Here is a 15,506-nt window from a genome sequence, read left to right as displayed (position 1 = left end):
TCCACGTCACCTCTAGTGCGTATTCAAGGCACGTTAAATGCCCACTGCTACGTGCAGCATGTGCTGCGGCCGGTGGCACTCCCGTACCTTCAGGGGCTGCCCAATGCTCTGTTTCAGCAGGATAATGCCCGCCCACACACTGCTCGCATCTCCCAACAGGCTCTACGAGGTGTACAGATGCTTCCGTGGCCAGCGTACTCTCCGGATCTCTCACCAATCGAACACGTGTGGGATCTCATTGGACGCCGTTTGCAAACTCTGCCCCAGCCTCGTACGGATGACCAACTGTGGCAAATGGTTGACAGAGAATGGAGAACCATCCCTCAGGACACCATCTGCACTCTTATTGACTCTGTACCTCGACGTGTTTCTGCGTGCATCGCCGCTCGCGGTGGTCCTACATCCTACTGAGTCGATGCCGTGCGCATTGTGTAACCTGCATATCGGTTTGAAATAAACATCAATTATTCTTCCGTGCCGACTCTGTTTTTTCCCCAACTTTCATCCCTTTCGAACCACTCCTCCTTGGTGTTGCATTTGCTCTGTCAGTCAGTGTATTAGGTTATGTTCAAGACATATAGTACATATGTGAGTTCAGATCCCACTAGTGTGTTCTGTACTTAATATCATTTTAGTGTGTACTATATGTACTAAAGATGACCTAATATGTAGAAACATTATTTCGAAAAGGGGGGTGTTCTTTCATAAGAAGAAAGTTTGATGTGTTCCAGTGATCTGTGGGAGTAAATTTGTACATATTGCCAGTTCCTTGATGAGATATGACATGAAAACCTCATTTTCTAGTTAGAAATTAGTTTTAAAAAACATACTTGTAAATTCCTTGCATATGTGCATTATTTTCCTTTCATCTCAATCTTCTCTTTTAACAGTTGAAGACAATTCCACAAAGTTCTGCTTGGCTTGCAGATAATTCATGCAATAGCAATATGTGTGTTTAGGGTCATTGTTTTGTTGGAAGACAGACCATACCCAACAAGTTGCTGTCCAAACTGAAGAGCATTCCAAGATAGGATGGAATGGTAGCCATTTTTGTCCAGTATTCCATGAATGTGGTTCAGCATACCAACTATATTAAATGTGAAACAATACCAAACCACCACCCACTTCTTGTTTCACTGTGAGTGACACAGTCAAGATGTAGATTTTATGACACTAAATGTTAAACGTAAGCTTGTTGCCATAGCCCAAAACCTCAAACGTGGACTCATCTGTCCACAGCACACTTTTCCGGTCCTCAACTGCCCGTGGCCTTAATTAAGGTACCAGGTGTATGCATCAGTCTTTTCTGGTTTCACTAAGAGGTGGTGCCAACGAACAGTACGCAGCATCACATACATCAGTTTGTTCGTCTGACATAAACCTACCAACACACACAAGTTGAGTCCACCAAACACTAGCGCCTGTGTTGTATCATTCAGTGATCATGTCGATGTTCATGCCTGAAAAAGAACATTTGTGGCACGCATTGCTTTTCTTACTTAATCAATAGGAAAAGGCTGTGGAAAGTCATTGTTTGCTGGTAGAAACATATGGTGAACACGCTCCATTGATTACAACATGTGAGACATGGTTTTGATAATTTAAACGTGGTGATTTCGGTACAAAAGACAGTCCACACTCTGGTAAACCACAAAAGTGCGAAGACGAGCAATTGCAGGCGTTACTGGATTATGACCCAACTCAAACTCAGCAGCAATTGTCACAAGCATTAAATGTGTCACAAGAAACAATCAGCAGATGTTTACAAGCAATGGGGAAGATCAGTAAACTCGGTAAATGGGTCCCACATGATTTGAATGGACAGCAAATGGAAAATCGCAAAGTCACTTGTGAAATGCTCCTTCAATGCCATGAAAGAAAATCGTGGCTGTCACCTGGCGAAGCTGGTTCTTCAACACCAAGGCCAAATCGCTTTGTCACGAAGACCATGCTTTGTGTCTGGTGGGACCAGAGCGGTATTGTGTATTATGAACTCTTGAAGCCCAGCAAAACCATTAATGCACAACGGTATCGCCAACAAATGATTAATTTAAATCACGCATTGATCGAAAGACGACCAGAATGGGCCAGAAGATATGGCAAAGTGATTTTGTTTCACTACATCACGCTGTTTCACACCTTGAAAGACACCTTGAAATCGCTTGGGTGGGACATCCTTCCGCACCTGCCGTACTCCCTGACCTGGTGCCATCTTCACATCAAAGGGGCATGCGCTCGCAGAGCAGCACTTCAGCAATTTTGAGGAAGTTGGAAAATGGGCCAGCAAATGGTTTACCATAAAAGACAAGCAGCTTTTCTGGCATGGTATTCATAACTTACCTGAAAGATGGCTGAAGTGTGTAGAAGCCGATGGCCAATATTTTGAATAAACAAAAAAATGAATTCCCTTGAAAATTACGAGTTTTCTTTACCACACAAACTGGTAAATTTATGCATACACCTTGTACAGCACCAGCATTTGCCTGGTATGAAAATCGGAAACCACGGAAAACCATCTTTAGGGCTGCCGACAGTGGGGGTTTGTACCCACTATCTCCCGAATGCAAGCTGATAGCTATGTGACCCAAACGGCACAGCCACTTGCTCGGTAGAAGTGGCATTTCAATTGCAATTCACCCACAAAGATTAGCAGCTTTGCGGCAATGCTTGACTTTGGTCAGTGATATTTGACTCCCATGGCATACGTTGAATTGTGCTCTAATTTTCCTGTCTCATTTGTTGACTATAACTATATACTTGTCTTCAGTTTTTTACATAACTCGGGGCCTTCCAGATCAATTTTTTGTCTTGTTTAGACACCATTTTATCCATAGGCAAAATGGTGTTACTGACTGTTGAATGAGGGATTTTGAGCTTTTATAGCAATTTCCAGTATCGTATATTTTTCTACACAAAGAGTATTAATTGCTGAGCATAACTCTATGCTGAGTGTCTTTGCACAGTCCATCATTTGCAAAGAAAATATAAAAATCATACTGTATTTGGTACTGCTAATGACACAATATTAATAAGACCTTTGATTGCAATAATATAATAACTATGTTATAATATAACACAATGCTCATGATTTCTTTGAAGATCAGACCTGAACCAACTTCCCTTCTAATAAAGAAACCAAGCTGTTGCACCAGAACACTTAGTCAAACTACAAAGAGCACACTGACTGAGCAATAACTTGTTGATGCAAGAGACGGGCAGCAAGCTGTGAGGGGCAGGACAAGTACCAAGCATGTGTGACCTTGAACGACCTCACATGTAATCACTGGTGCCAACTTATTTAGATACATGTTACACTTCAACCAACCTTTGAAACTTGGTTACAATAATATTATTTGCCATTAAACCAACATTAAACATATTCATGCGGGTACATACATTTTGTCCAGAAATATTTGGCCAGCAGTGTATATGCTACATCACAGGTAAATATTTGTTTCACAATTGACATATTACTATGTATAATATACCGTACTGTATTTATACATATACAAGTGCTCTCTCTCTTTTCTTTATGCTTATTTGCTACAAATAATTTACATATATGGCATGTGTTCATTCACTGATAAAATTGCAGATGAACCCATGATTCAGACTGCTTTCTTCATTTATGATTTTCTCAGTGTTTCACTTTGGGAGCACTCCAGGCTACTGGTGGAAACCTGTGTAGCATTTCTCTGTTGAAAAAAAGAAACACTTAATATTTTTTGCAAGAAACTACTGCATCGATTTCATTATTCCCTTGGCCAGTGTTCTGTTGAATGAGCGCATGGGAAGAGCACACTAGCTCACAAAATTCCCTCCAGAAGCACCCATATCAATATCTAAAAATCTTGTTGCAGGTATGCTACACTATGCAATTAAAGGTTAAATTTATAAATCGTAGTTCATTGTATTTCTTTTGCACCTTAGCCTAGGTAAATAATTCTATTTTGTGTATTTCTTACTGAACTAGACTATCTTACCTCTAGTCCTGCATACCCATTTGTTTAACTTTTGCAGATGATACTAATAAAATCATGCTATTGGGCTTGCATCTCATTAACTACTTTTACAGTTTCTTGAGATGCCAATGTAGTAGTAGTAGTAGTAGTAGTAGTAGTACCACCGGGTGAGTTAACCATGTGCTTAGGGGTGTGCAGCTGTGCGCTTGCATCCAGTAGATAGTGGTTTCGAACCCCAGTATCGGCAGTCCCGAAGATGGTTTTCCATGGTTTCCCATGTTCACACTAGGCAAATGCTGGGGCTCTACCTTAGTTAAGGCCACGGTCGTTTCCTTTCCACTCTTAGGCCCATCCCATCCCTTCATCGCTATAAGACCTATCTTTGTCCGTGCAGCGTAAAGTAGATTGTAAAAAGAAAAGAAAAAGTAGCAGTAGTAGTAGTAGTAGACTCCATTACACTTCACAGTATGTTCTGGAGCTGCAGACTAGCACTGCATCCTCCTATATGCTCATCTGATTCTAAAGGAATGAAGGTAAAAAGTCCAGGGTATCTGCTTCCTTTCTCTGCTGGGAGTGGTTCTATTCTATTGGCCACCTAGTAAACAATTTGCAAAACATGACGAGCTGTGGAACAAAGCAATAATGAGACTCAGGCAACCTCATGATTTGACACTTGTTTGTTCCTTTCCAATCATCATTCATTCTTTCAACTTTGAACAGAAATATATAGAACAAAATAAGATTTACACTAAAATTATATTCTAAAAATGAAATGCTTGACTCAGACTGATCTGGAGGAGGCTCGTACACCACCGCATCCGGCTTGCTGGAGCGAAGAAATGATGATGATGATGATGATGATGATGATGATGATGATGATGATAGGCCTAAAAAACGTATCCAGCTATTATGCTGTAAACCAGCTAAGAACTAATCCTCCAAAGACACAAGCTTATGCCTTTCATCTGAAAAACGAACTAACAGATCACAAGCTGAATTTTGCGTGGTCGGTTATCGAGCTACAGTTCTGGGATACTCCAAAACATCTGGGAGTAATGCTTGACAGCTCCCATTTTCATTAACTGTGAACAGAAAATCTCCATCTGGTATAAACTGGCTGGATCAAAGTGGGGTGGGGTAGTCAACCACAAACTATCCATATATCAGCAATGGCCCTTTGTTACTTCATCACACAGTATGCATGCCTGGTTTGGTACTTGTCATCTCATGCCAAATGGGTGGTTGTGGCCCTCGTCTGTTGGTGACAGGCTGCTTAAAGTCTACTTCAGTCAACAAGCTCTATCAACTCGCAGGGATTACACCACCACATATTCAAAGAGAGTGGCTGCGAACAAGGGGAGGACAAGAGTTGAACGATAAATTGCTCATTCACTACATGGCCATGTACCCCATGCTCAGAGACTGAAGTTCAGGCACAGTCTTTTTATGAACATCTTGGGAACTAATAAGATCAGCTGAAAAAGCAAAATTGCAACTATGGAAAACCAGGTCTCCCATCATCTCTGGACAGATAGCAGTAGATGAATGGCTATAAAAACTGGACAGCATGGAAATATCAATATACAACGAACAACATCAGGGCAGGCATTGTCGTGCATCAGTTTGAAGTTTTCACCAACAAATGAAGCGAAGGGGATTACACACTTTGTTAACACTCCTCAATATATTGGTGTGCATTCAGAGCACCTCTAACAATGATGATAGGCTCTGTTTGCACCTCAAAGCTGATACCATCCCAAACCATGACAAAGCCACCACCAAATGACTTCCTCTCGGAGATATTATAGGGTGAATATCGCTCCCTAGTCATTTTCCATACTCTTTCCCTACCATTAGGTGACTGGAGATGAAATTGTGACTCATTTGTGAAGAACATCACTGAGGCTGCTCAGTGCTGGAGAGTAAGCTGGCAGGTCTTCTTGACCTCTTACTGTCTTTGCATTGCAGTCCTCCCACTAACAGTAACGTTTCTTATTATTCTGAGATGATTTCTGGCCTGGACCGTGGTAGTGTGGCAATCTCGTAAGACCCAAAGGACCGGGAACCCGCCAACCCTGGCAGTTGTAAACCTTCAATGGCCTGATTTGTATTGTCTCTGATAGATACTGAATTCACAGAATTGTCATGGAGCATGCTGAACACTTCCAAATGTGCTACCAAACGTTCATCCTCAATTAATGTAATAGCTTTTGCAACATCATTTAGGCCAAGAGGCATCTTTATTCAACAAATGTGAGGAAATAAACTGAAGAAATGTTGTTACATGTGACAAAAAATGTACTAAATGTTTGATAATCTACCAGCTTCTGCTTTGGTATCACAAAAGCTTTTAAGGGTTAAGATTTTATTGCCTGTGGATACAATGAAATCTGTGCAAAGCACTTAGGGTTGAAAAATGGCTCATGGAGTGGTATTTATGATCTCTGATCTCCAAAATTGCTTTATACATGTCTCCTAGGTCATAAAACTTTCCTAAAAGAAAGGTGCCCCTGTATATTATTGTTTATTTGTTTCCGATTCAATTTTTACAAAGTGATACAGGTTTTTCTTGCCAGCCAGTATAGGCTGGCAATTGTTATTACTACTCTTACTCCTGATTCTTTCTTATAGATGTGGATATGGAATTAATGATAACCTTATTGGCATTCTTTTTCCAGTGTACAAAAACCTGTGGTGGTGGGTACCAGTACAGACTGGTAGAATGTGTAAATGAATCTGGCCGTCCAATAAATGAATCATTATGCGACTCCAGTGAGCGCATCACAAAGCAGGCATGTAGCAGGGAGGCATGTCTACACTGGGAGCTAGGTGAATGGACTCCTGTAAGTAAATGATATTAAAGGACTGTATTCTTGAATTTGAATGGTTACATGTTCATGCACTCTTCTCTTAGAGTTGTGAGGTAGCTTGAATGCTTCTTTAACCCTGATTCTAATTTATTATGGTATATTTCATTTGAGATACTGTAATTTGTCATATTGTACATTTCTTTATTATTTTATGAAGTGATGTTTTGTTTCTGTCTTTTTATGAAGGTATTAAAAGCATTTGGTGTAGATTTCTTTATACCAAGCAAGTAGCTGTGCAGTTACTGTCATGTAGCTATCAGCTTGCATTCAGGAGATAGTGGGTTCGAACCTCACTGTCGGCAGCCCTGAAGATGGTTTTCCATGGTTTCCCCATTTTCACACCAAGCAAATGCTGGGACTGTACCTTAATTAAGGCCACCATCTCATCCTTCCTATTCCTGGCCCTCTCCTATCCCATCATTGCCATAAGACTTATCTGTATCTGTGTGAAGTAAAGCAGATTGTAAAGAGAGAAAAATGTCTTTATTGCTGGAATGTTTGCATCACAGTTTACTCTCAATGTAGTTTCTGTAAGTAGGGTTATATAACAATTACAGTGTTATCTAGTGTGTAATATTATGAGGAGTAAGGAAACGTTTTAAGCACTCCAGTCTCTTTACCACAAATAAAAGTGCTCAGACAACGTTCTCTACTTGAAGAGTCCTATTCATAAGTTGAAGTGCCTCACAGTCTTCTCAAGTAATCACCGTATTTACTCGTGTATTAGACCTTTCCCCCTGGCTTTTCGAGATGAAGAAAAGGAAAAAAAGAAATCTCACATACAAGACCCCCCAACGTAATTCATCAGAGAAGGACAGCGATTCCGCTTCAAAACGGATACAAGTCGTATTGCAGCTCTGATTACATCACACAGATTTGCGAATAGTTTCGTCCGTATGACCCACACAATAAAAACACCTGTCGAAGTCTTGCAGTACATCTCTATTTCGTAGTTAATAAATCTCTTCCTCCATAGCGTAAGTCTACTGCAACTCTGATGAGGTCACACAACTAGGTGAACAGTTTCGTGTCCGACGAGCGCATTGCAAACATGCATCAGTCATGCTATATGTCTGTGTTTTGTAGTTAAGAATGTCCACCAGCGTAATGGTTAGCACAATTAGCTGCTGTTCTCGGGAGTTTGAGTTTGATTTCCAGTACCATACTGCCAGAGATTTACAAATGGCAGGAAGGTTGATATGCAGTAAAAGTGGTATATGTAACTCCCCTCCACTGGGGGTGTGTCTAAAAAGAGCTGCTCCATCTTGGGATGAGGAAACGAGTTTACTTTAGTTGTGAAATATTCACGGTTGTTGCTAGTAATATAGCAGGCAAGATTGTTAAGAAAGTGATTGCTTAATACCTTGTAATTCGGGCCAATATAGGTATTTTTTGGACAGAAGTAAGTTTTTAAAACATGATCAAAACTATCAAATCATTACGATTGTTTTACTTGCCAACATACCTAATCTATATACATATATAAAATAACTTGTCCTGACTGACTGACTGACTGACTGACTGATTCATCATCGCCGAGCCAAAACTACTGGACATAAAGAAATGAAATTTTAGGGGTACATTCATATTAACATGTAGGTGCTCGCTAAGGGAGGATTTTCGGATATTCCATCGCTAAGGGGGTGAAAAGGAAGGGGAATTTTTAAAATGAGGATATATATATCTCAAAAAGTTTACCGACATAAAAATTGGTATTTGGAATCTCCTTTAAATATAAAGAAACACGTATTTTTTGGTTTTTGGAAAATCCCATTAAGGGGTGTGAAAAAGGTGGGAAAAGTGGTTGAACACCTTTTATGAGGAGACTTATATATCAAAAACTGAAGATGTTACAGACATGAAAATTGAAATTTGGAATCTCCTTCGAAAATAACGAAACACGTATTATTGTGTTTTTGGATAATCCGATGAATATGGGGTGAACAGGAGTGACAAACTGGGTGAATTTAAAAAAAGACTATATCTACAAATTATCTCAGACACGTAACATATTACAGATTTGAAAACTGGTATTTGGAATTTCCAGTAAAAGTAAAGAAACATAATTTTTTGTTCCGGAAATTCCACTTAAAATTATCGTATATGCAATATATCTCAGAAACTTAGCACGTTGGAGACATGAAAATTGGTATTTGGAATCTCCTTTAAAAATAAGGAAACACGCATTTTTGGGTGGAGGGAGACCAACTTAACGGGCGGGGGTGGAGTGAAAAAGGAGTTGAATTCCTTTCATGAGGATACTTATATCTCAAAAACTGAAGATGTTACAGACATAAAACATAAAACATAAAACATTCAAAGTAAAGAAATACGTAATCGCTTACTTAAGGGGGGTAAATTAATTGAAAAATTAGTTCAATACTTTGTATGAGGATACCTATATCTCAAAAACTAAAGATGTTACAGTTGTGATAATTGGTATTTGGAAGCTCCTTTATAAATAAACAAGTTTTTTTTTTGTTTTCGGAAAATTCACCTAAGGGGGGGCTGGTGAAAGGAAGTGAAAAATTTTAATTCTTTTTATGGAGAAACTTATATCTCAAAAACTTCAGGTTACACGCATGAAAATTTCTATTCGGAATCTCCTTAAAAATAAGGAAACACACATTTTTGGAGGGTGGGAATCAAGTTAAAGGGCTGGGGTGAAGAGGAGTTGAATTTTTTTAATGAGGATACTTATATCTCAAAAGTGAAGATGTTACAGACGTGAAAATTAGTATTTGGAATCTCCTTTGAAAATGAAGAAACTCACATTTTCCCCGGAAAATCGACATAAGGGGTGTGGGGTTGAAAATAAATAAATAAATAAGGAGTTGAAATATGTTTATGAGGATACTTTATCGTAAAAACTGAAGCTGTTACAGACGTCAAATTTGGTATTTTGAATTCCCTTTCAAAATAAAGAAACACGTAATTTTTGTTTTCAGAAAGTCCACTTAAGGCGGGTGGAAAGTAGTGAAAAAGAAGAAGAAGTTGAATTATTCTTACGTGTATACATTTATCTCAAAAACTGAAGGTGTTACAGACGTACAGACATTAAAACTGGTATTTGGAATCTCCTATAAAAATAATGAAACATATATTTTTTTTGTTTCCGGAAAATCCAGTTAAGGGGCTGAAAAGAATTAGAAAAGCGGGTGAATTTTAAAAATGAGTGCTGGTATATCTACATTATATGTCAAAAACTTAACATGTTAGAGGCAAGAAACTAGGTATTTGGAAAGTCCTTTAAAAATACATGAACCTGTACCTTTTTGTTTTCGAAGTAGGCACTTAAAAGGGGGTGAAAAGAAGTGAAAAATAGTTGAATTATTTTTATGAGGATACTTATATCTTAAAATCTGAAGATGTTACAGATGTGAAAAATGGTATTTGGAATCTCCTTTAAAAATAAAGAAACATGTATTTTTGTTTTCGGAAAATACACTTAAAATGGGGGTTGGGGTTGGGGTGGGGGAAGGACTGATCAAGGGGTTGAATTTTTTTTATGGGGATACTTATGTATATCTCAAAAACTGAAGATGTTATAGATCTGGGAATAGGTATTTGGAATCTCCTTTAAAAATAAAGAAACATGTATTTATTTTTTCGACTTGAGAGAAGACTGTTTCTCACATGTACAATTCTATGTCACATGATAGTCTTAGCCCCAAAAGGTTATACCACAAACATGGTTTACAAAGAATTTCTGGGGTAAATGAAACTTGATTTTTGGGTGAGTTTTTATGCTTTAAGAATTTTCAGATAATGTCTTCATACAGTACCGAGGAATGAGTACTTTTATCAGATTACAAAATCCTCGCGAGCGAAGCCACGGGTATCTGCTAGTAAATAATAATAATAATAATAATAATAATAATCATGATATAATGTTAGCACTGTTAACAGAGCAGTTGTTTACGGAGCGGAGGTTCTAGGCGCTTTCAATCGGTGCCTCCGGAGAACCTCTGATTGAATGACAAGCACGTAGTTTCAACTTGGTATGGGAGAAATGAATGAGCATTTGTACAGGAATTTATAGCCTGTCGCTATTATTGTGCGAAACTACGCCTCGTCACTCTCCGTTAATACTTTAATTATTTGGAGATATTACAGATAGCATTCTTATGTACAAACATAATTATGTATCAGAACCTCCGATTGAATGACAAGCGCGAAGTGTGAACTTGGTACGGGGGAAATGAACGAGTATTTTTACAGGAATTTATAACTTGTCATTATTATTCTGTGACACTACGGCCCTCCCTTAATACTTTAATTATTTGGCGATATTACAGATAGCATTCTTACATACAAATATAATTATGTATCAGAACCTCTGATTGAATGAGAAGCACGTAGTGTGACCTTCGTATGGGAGAAGTGAACAAGCATTTTTACAGGAATGTATTACTTGTCGCTATTACTGCGCGAAACTACGCCCTTCCGTTAACATAATACTTGACTTATTTGGCGGTATTACAGATAGCATTTTTACATACAAACGTAATTATGTATTATCTTAAATATAAACATGTTATAATGTAGACTTTGTTCGTGACTGTAAATTTATTCTAACGAATACCATTTCATGCAGGGCCGAGGACTCGAACAGTTGAGGTGCTGGCCTTCTGACCCCAATTTGGCAGGTTCGATCCTGGCTCAGAACGGCGGTATTTGAGGGTGTTCAAATACGTCAGCCTCGAGTCGGTAGATTTACTGACACGTAAAAGAACTCCTGCGGGACCAAATTCCGGCACCTCGGTGTGTCTGAATTATTATCATCATCATCATATTATTATTATTATCATCATCTCATCAATTATTATTATTATTATTATTATTATTATTATTATTATTATTATTATTACATTTCACCACCGGACGATAGAGTATAAGCTCTAAAAAACGTATTGCAGAATACAACTTAATAAAAATTGTGACTGGTAACAGTATTCATGATGATGATGATGATGATGATGATGATGATGGTGATGGTAACAGTATTAATTATTACATAATTATGCATCAGCATCAACAATAACCACAACAACTTTCTTCCTTCACAATTATCGTTTGTTTCCATACAAGAAGACAAAGGACGCCAGCTGCTTCTAATTGAAGAGAGTTTCTTTTCTTGATTATAATTTCCCCAGCCTTATAAAATACTCTCTCCGCCAGAACGGATGTTGCTGGTATGGAAAGATACCATAAGACTACATCACTAATGCTGGCACTTTTGTTTTCTTTGTCCCAATATATCACTGTATTGGTAGTTGGAGGCACGGGAGCCTTCTCAATGTACTGATGGACACATATCATAACGTCAGTCGCTGAAGTTGATACCCTCTCAGTGTTCTTCTGAAATAAGAAGTTCAGTAACCCACCCCCGAATGAGTTGGTCTCTGCCGCGCCTTCCTCAGGAGGGCGATGCGCTAAGTATCTTTATACATGCTTCTTAATAAATGCAACAATTTCCTGTTCCACTTGCTTTTGGGTCTCTTCAGCCTTTTCTGCTGATTGAAAAGCAGCCTTTTTGAAGCGTGGCCAGCAATAATAATAATAATAATAATAATAATAATAATAATAAACAAAGTGTATTGTGTAAGTTCTTCACAGGTAGGTTCTACACTTTTCTGAGAAACAATTGAACCTATATATTGTTTGTTGTGAGTAGCCACAGGGTTTGTACCTACAGGTACATGCGATATGAATTATATGTCAATGATAAATTTTCTTGATAACAAATATTAAATGCAAGATGTATTAATTCTGAATGACTATACATTCTTTGTTAAGGGGTATTGTATGGAATATCGATGATACAGATCAGTTTTTGTGTATACAGGCAACTCTTTTTATTGGCTGGATACATTCATGACGTAAGTTTGAAATTACAGCCCAATACGTCCATACAGTCGGAATTAGTGCTGTGAATAGGAGGCAGCCCTCCGGTTAACCTTTGGAGCTCCATAACTGCTTTGCCTCCGTCGCTAGTACCGGAGATCACCGAAGGAGCGCTGTAATCCTATTATCTGATTCAATCAACAGGAGGACCGCCTCCTCTTCACAGCGCTATATTATGTCCCCACTTACTTTTAATGATTTTCAGAGACGCCAAACAAAACATACTAGGGTATGCGTTAATTAAAAAAGTGGATACAATGAACGTACAAAATCAAACATTACGATAATAAAACGCATTACCACCACACCTGTAGATACCCATAAATGCGGCAAACATTCCTGTTATTTATTTTTATTCTTTTGTTTTGGAACTTTTGGCACTATCTGGCCGATAGCATGCCTAACCTAAACAATGCGGTCTCTCTTATCTCATTTACAGCTGTCTAGGTAAATCCTGATATGATAAATGTAGAGAACAAGCATGAAATATACTTTAAAATAAGGGTCTGGCTTTCAACAGCCAAAGTTATCAAAAGAATGCTTCCAGTCACTATGTATTACATTCGAAAGTACAATTCGTACCATACGCTAGTTACTAACGGGGAGGGGGGGGTGGGTAGCATGCTTTTATAGCACAGCTTTATTCAGAAAAAGTGACTTCTGCTGCATATACACCAACTAAGAACATCAGAGACCATCTCCAGAAAATATTTGGGAATAGATTCATACTGTTTAGACTCTATAGTTGGGAACAAAACTATTTTTAAAAGGTTCAAAAATATGGGACCTCAAGTGCTCTCGATTGCAGTGCATGGCTGACGAAATGGCAGTTAAGATGATGTCGCTTGGAATGAAGACAGTGATCAGCTTTACTCAGGTTTACTGTGGGGTAGGCCTACTGCTCAACTGACAGAGACAAATGACTGGCCATTGAATTATTTTGTATCAATCTATATATATAAAATAACTTGTCCTGACTGACTAACTGACTGATTCATAATCACCGAGCCAAAACTACTGGACATAAAGAAATGAAATTTTGAGGATACATTTATATTACAATGTAGGTGCTCGCTAAGGGAGGATTTTTGGATATTCCATCGCTAAGGGGGTGAAAGGGGGGGGTGAATTTTTGAAATGAGTGTATCTATATCACAAGACTTTAAAAGTTTACAGATCTAAAAATTGGTATTTATAATCTCTTCTAAAAATAAAGAAATATGTAATTTTTTGTTTTTGGAAAATCCCAATAGGAGGGGTGAAAAAGGGTGAAAATGGGTTGAATGAATTTAATAAGGATATTTATATCTCAGAAACTGAAGACATTACAGACCTGAAAATTTGTATTTGGGATCCCCTTTAAAAATAAAGAAACACGTATTTTTTTGTTTTTGAAAAATCCAATTAATGGGTGTGAAAATGGGAGTGAATTTTTAAAATGAGTGTGTCTATATCTCAAAACATTAAATGTTTACAGATGTAAAACTTGGTATGTAGAATCTCCTTTAAAAATAAAGAAACATGTATTTTTTGTTTTTGAAAGATCCCAATAGGAGGGATGAAAAAGTGTGAAAAATGGTTGAATGCCCATTTCAGAAACTGAAGATATTACAGACCTAAAAGTTGGTATTTGAGATTTCCTTTAAAAATAGAGAAACTGTATTTTTTTGTTTTTGAAGAAGCCAAATAATGGGGGGTGAAAAGGGGGGTGGAATTTTTAAATGAGTGTATCTATATCTCAAAACTTCAAATGTGTACATATGTAAAAATTGGTATTTTGAATCTCCATTAAAAATAAAGAAACAAGTATTTTTTGTTTTCGGAAAATCCCAATCGGAGGGGCGAAAAAGGGGTTGAATGCCTTTAATGAGGATACTTATATCTCAGAAACTGAAGATATTACAGACCTGAAAATTGGTAATTGGGTTCTCCTTTACAAATAAACATGCATTTTTTTGGAAAATCCATATAGTTGGGGGATGAAAAGGGGGGGTATTTTTTTTTTAAAGTTTACATATGCTAAAATTGATATTTAGGATCTCCATTACAAATGAAGAAGAAGCACGTATTTTTTGTTTTCTGAAAATCCCAATAGGAGAGGTGAAAAGAGGTGAAAAGGGGGTTGAATACCTTTAATGAGGATACTTATGTCAGATACTGAAGCTATTACAGAGCTGAAAATTGGTATCTGGGATCTCCTTTAAAAATAAAGAAACACATATTTTTTGTTTTTGGAAAATCCAATAAATGGGGGTTAAACAGGAGTGATAAATTGGGGTGAATTTTTGGAAAGACTATATCCACAGTATATCATAGAAACGTAAAATGTTACAGACGTAAAAACTGGTATTTGGAATCTAATGTAAAAGTAAAGAAACACAGGTGATTTGTTTTTGGAAACTCCACTTAAGTGGAACTAAAAAGTGGCTGAAATTTTAAAATGAGAGTTCCTACAGTATACCTCAAAAATTTAACACGTTACAGAAGTGAAAAATGGTATTTTATATCTCTATTAAAAATAAAGAAACGTGTATTTTGTGTTTTCAGAAAAACCATTTGGGTGGGGGTGGGGGTGGGGGTGGGGGTGGGGGTGGGGGTGGGGGGTAAAAGTGACTGAAAATGAGGTTGAATTATTTTGATTTGGATACAGATATCTCAAAAACTAAAGATGTTACAAACGTGAAATTTGGTATTTGGAATCTGCTTTAAAAGTAAAGAAATACTTATTCTCGGAAAATCCAATGAAAGGAGGGGGGGGGGGGGAAGA

At 37.8% G+C, this 15,506-nt stretch overlaps 1 protein-coding gene across 2 annotated transcripts in view; it reads left to right on the top strand.

Annotated features, from left to right (window-relative positions):
- The window catches only part of LOC136864326 (A disintegrin and metalloproteinase with thrombospondin motifs 4), a 644,921-nt gene that overhangs the window by 597,928 nt on the left and 31,487 nt on the right, over positions 1–15,506 (top strand). For both annotated transcript variants that reach the window (XM_067141158.2, XM_067141157.2), the window contains exon 20: positions 6,641–6,805. In XM_067141158.2, the coding sequence (XP_066997259.2) occupies positions 6,641–6,805 (165 nt within the window). The remainder of the gene's footprint in view (positions 1–6,640; positions 6,806–15,506) is intronic.

This window comes from Anabrus simplex, chromosome 2, assembly GCF_040414725.1.
Source record: "Anabrus simplex isolate iqAnaSimp1 chromosome 2, ASM4041472v1, whole genome shotgun sequence".
Lineage (NCBI taxonomy): Eukaryota > Metazoa > Arthropoda > Insecta > Orthoptera > Tettigoniidae > Anabrus > Anabrus simplex.
The sequence above is the reverse complement of the archived record's forward strand: the minus strand, read 5'-3'. Positions and strand labels throughout refer to the sequence as shown.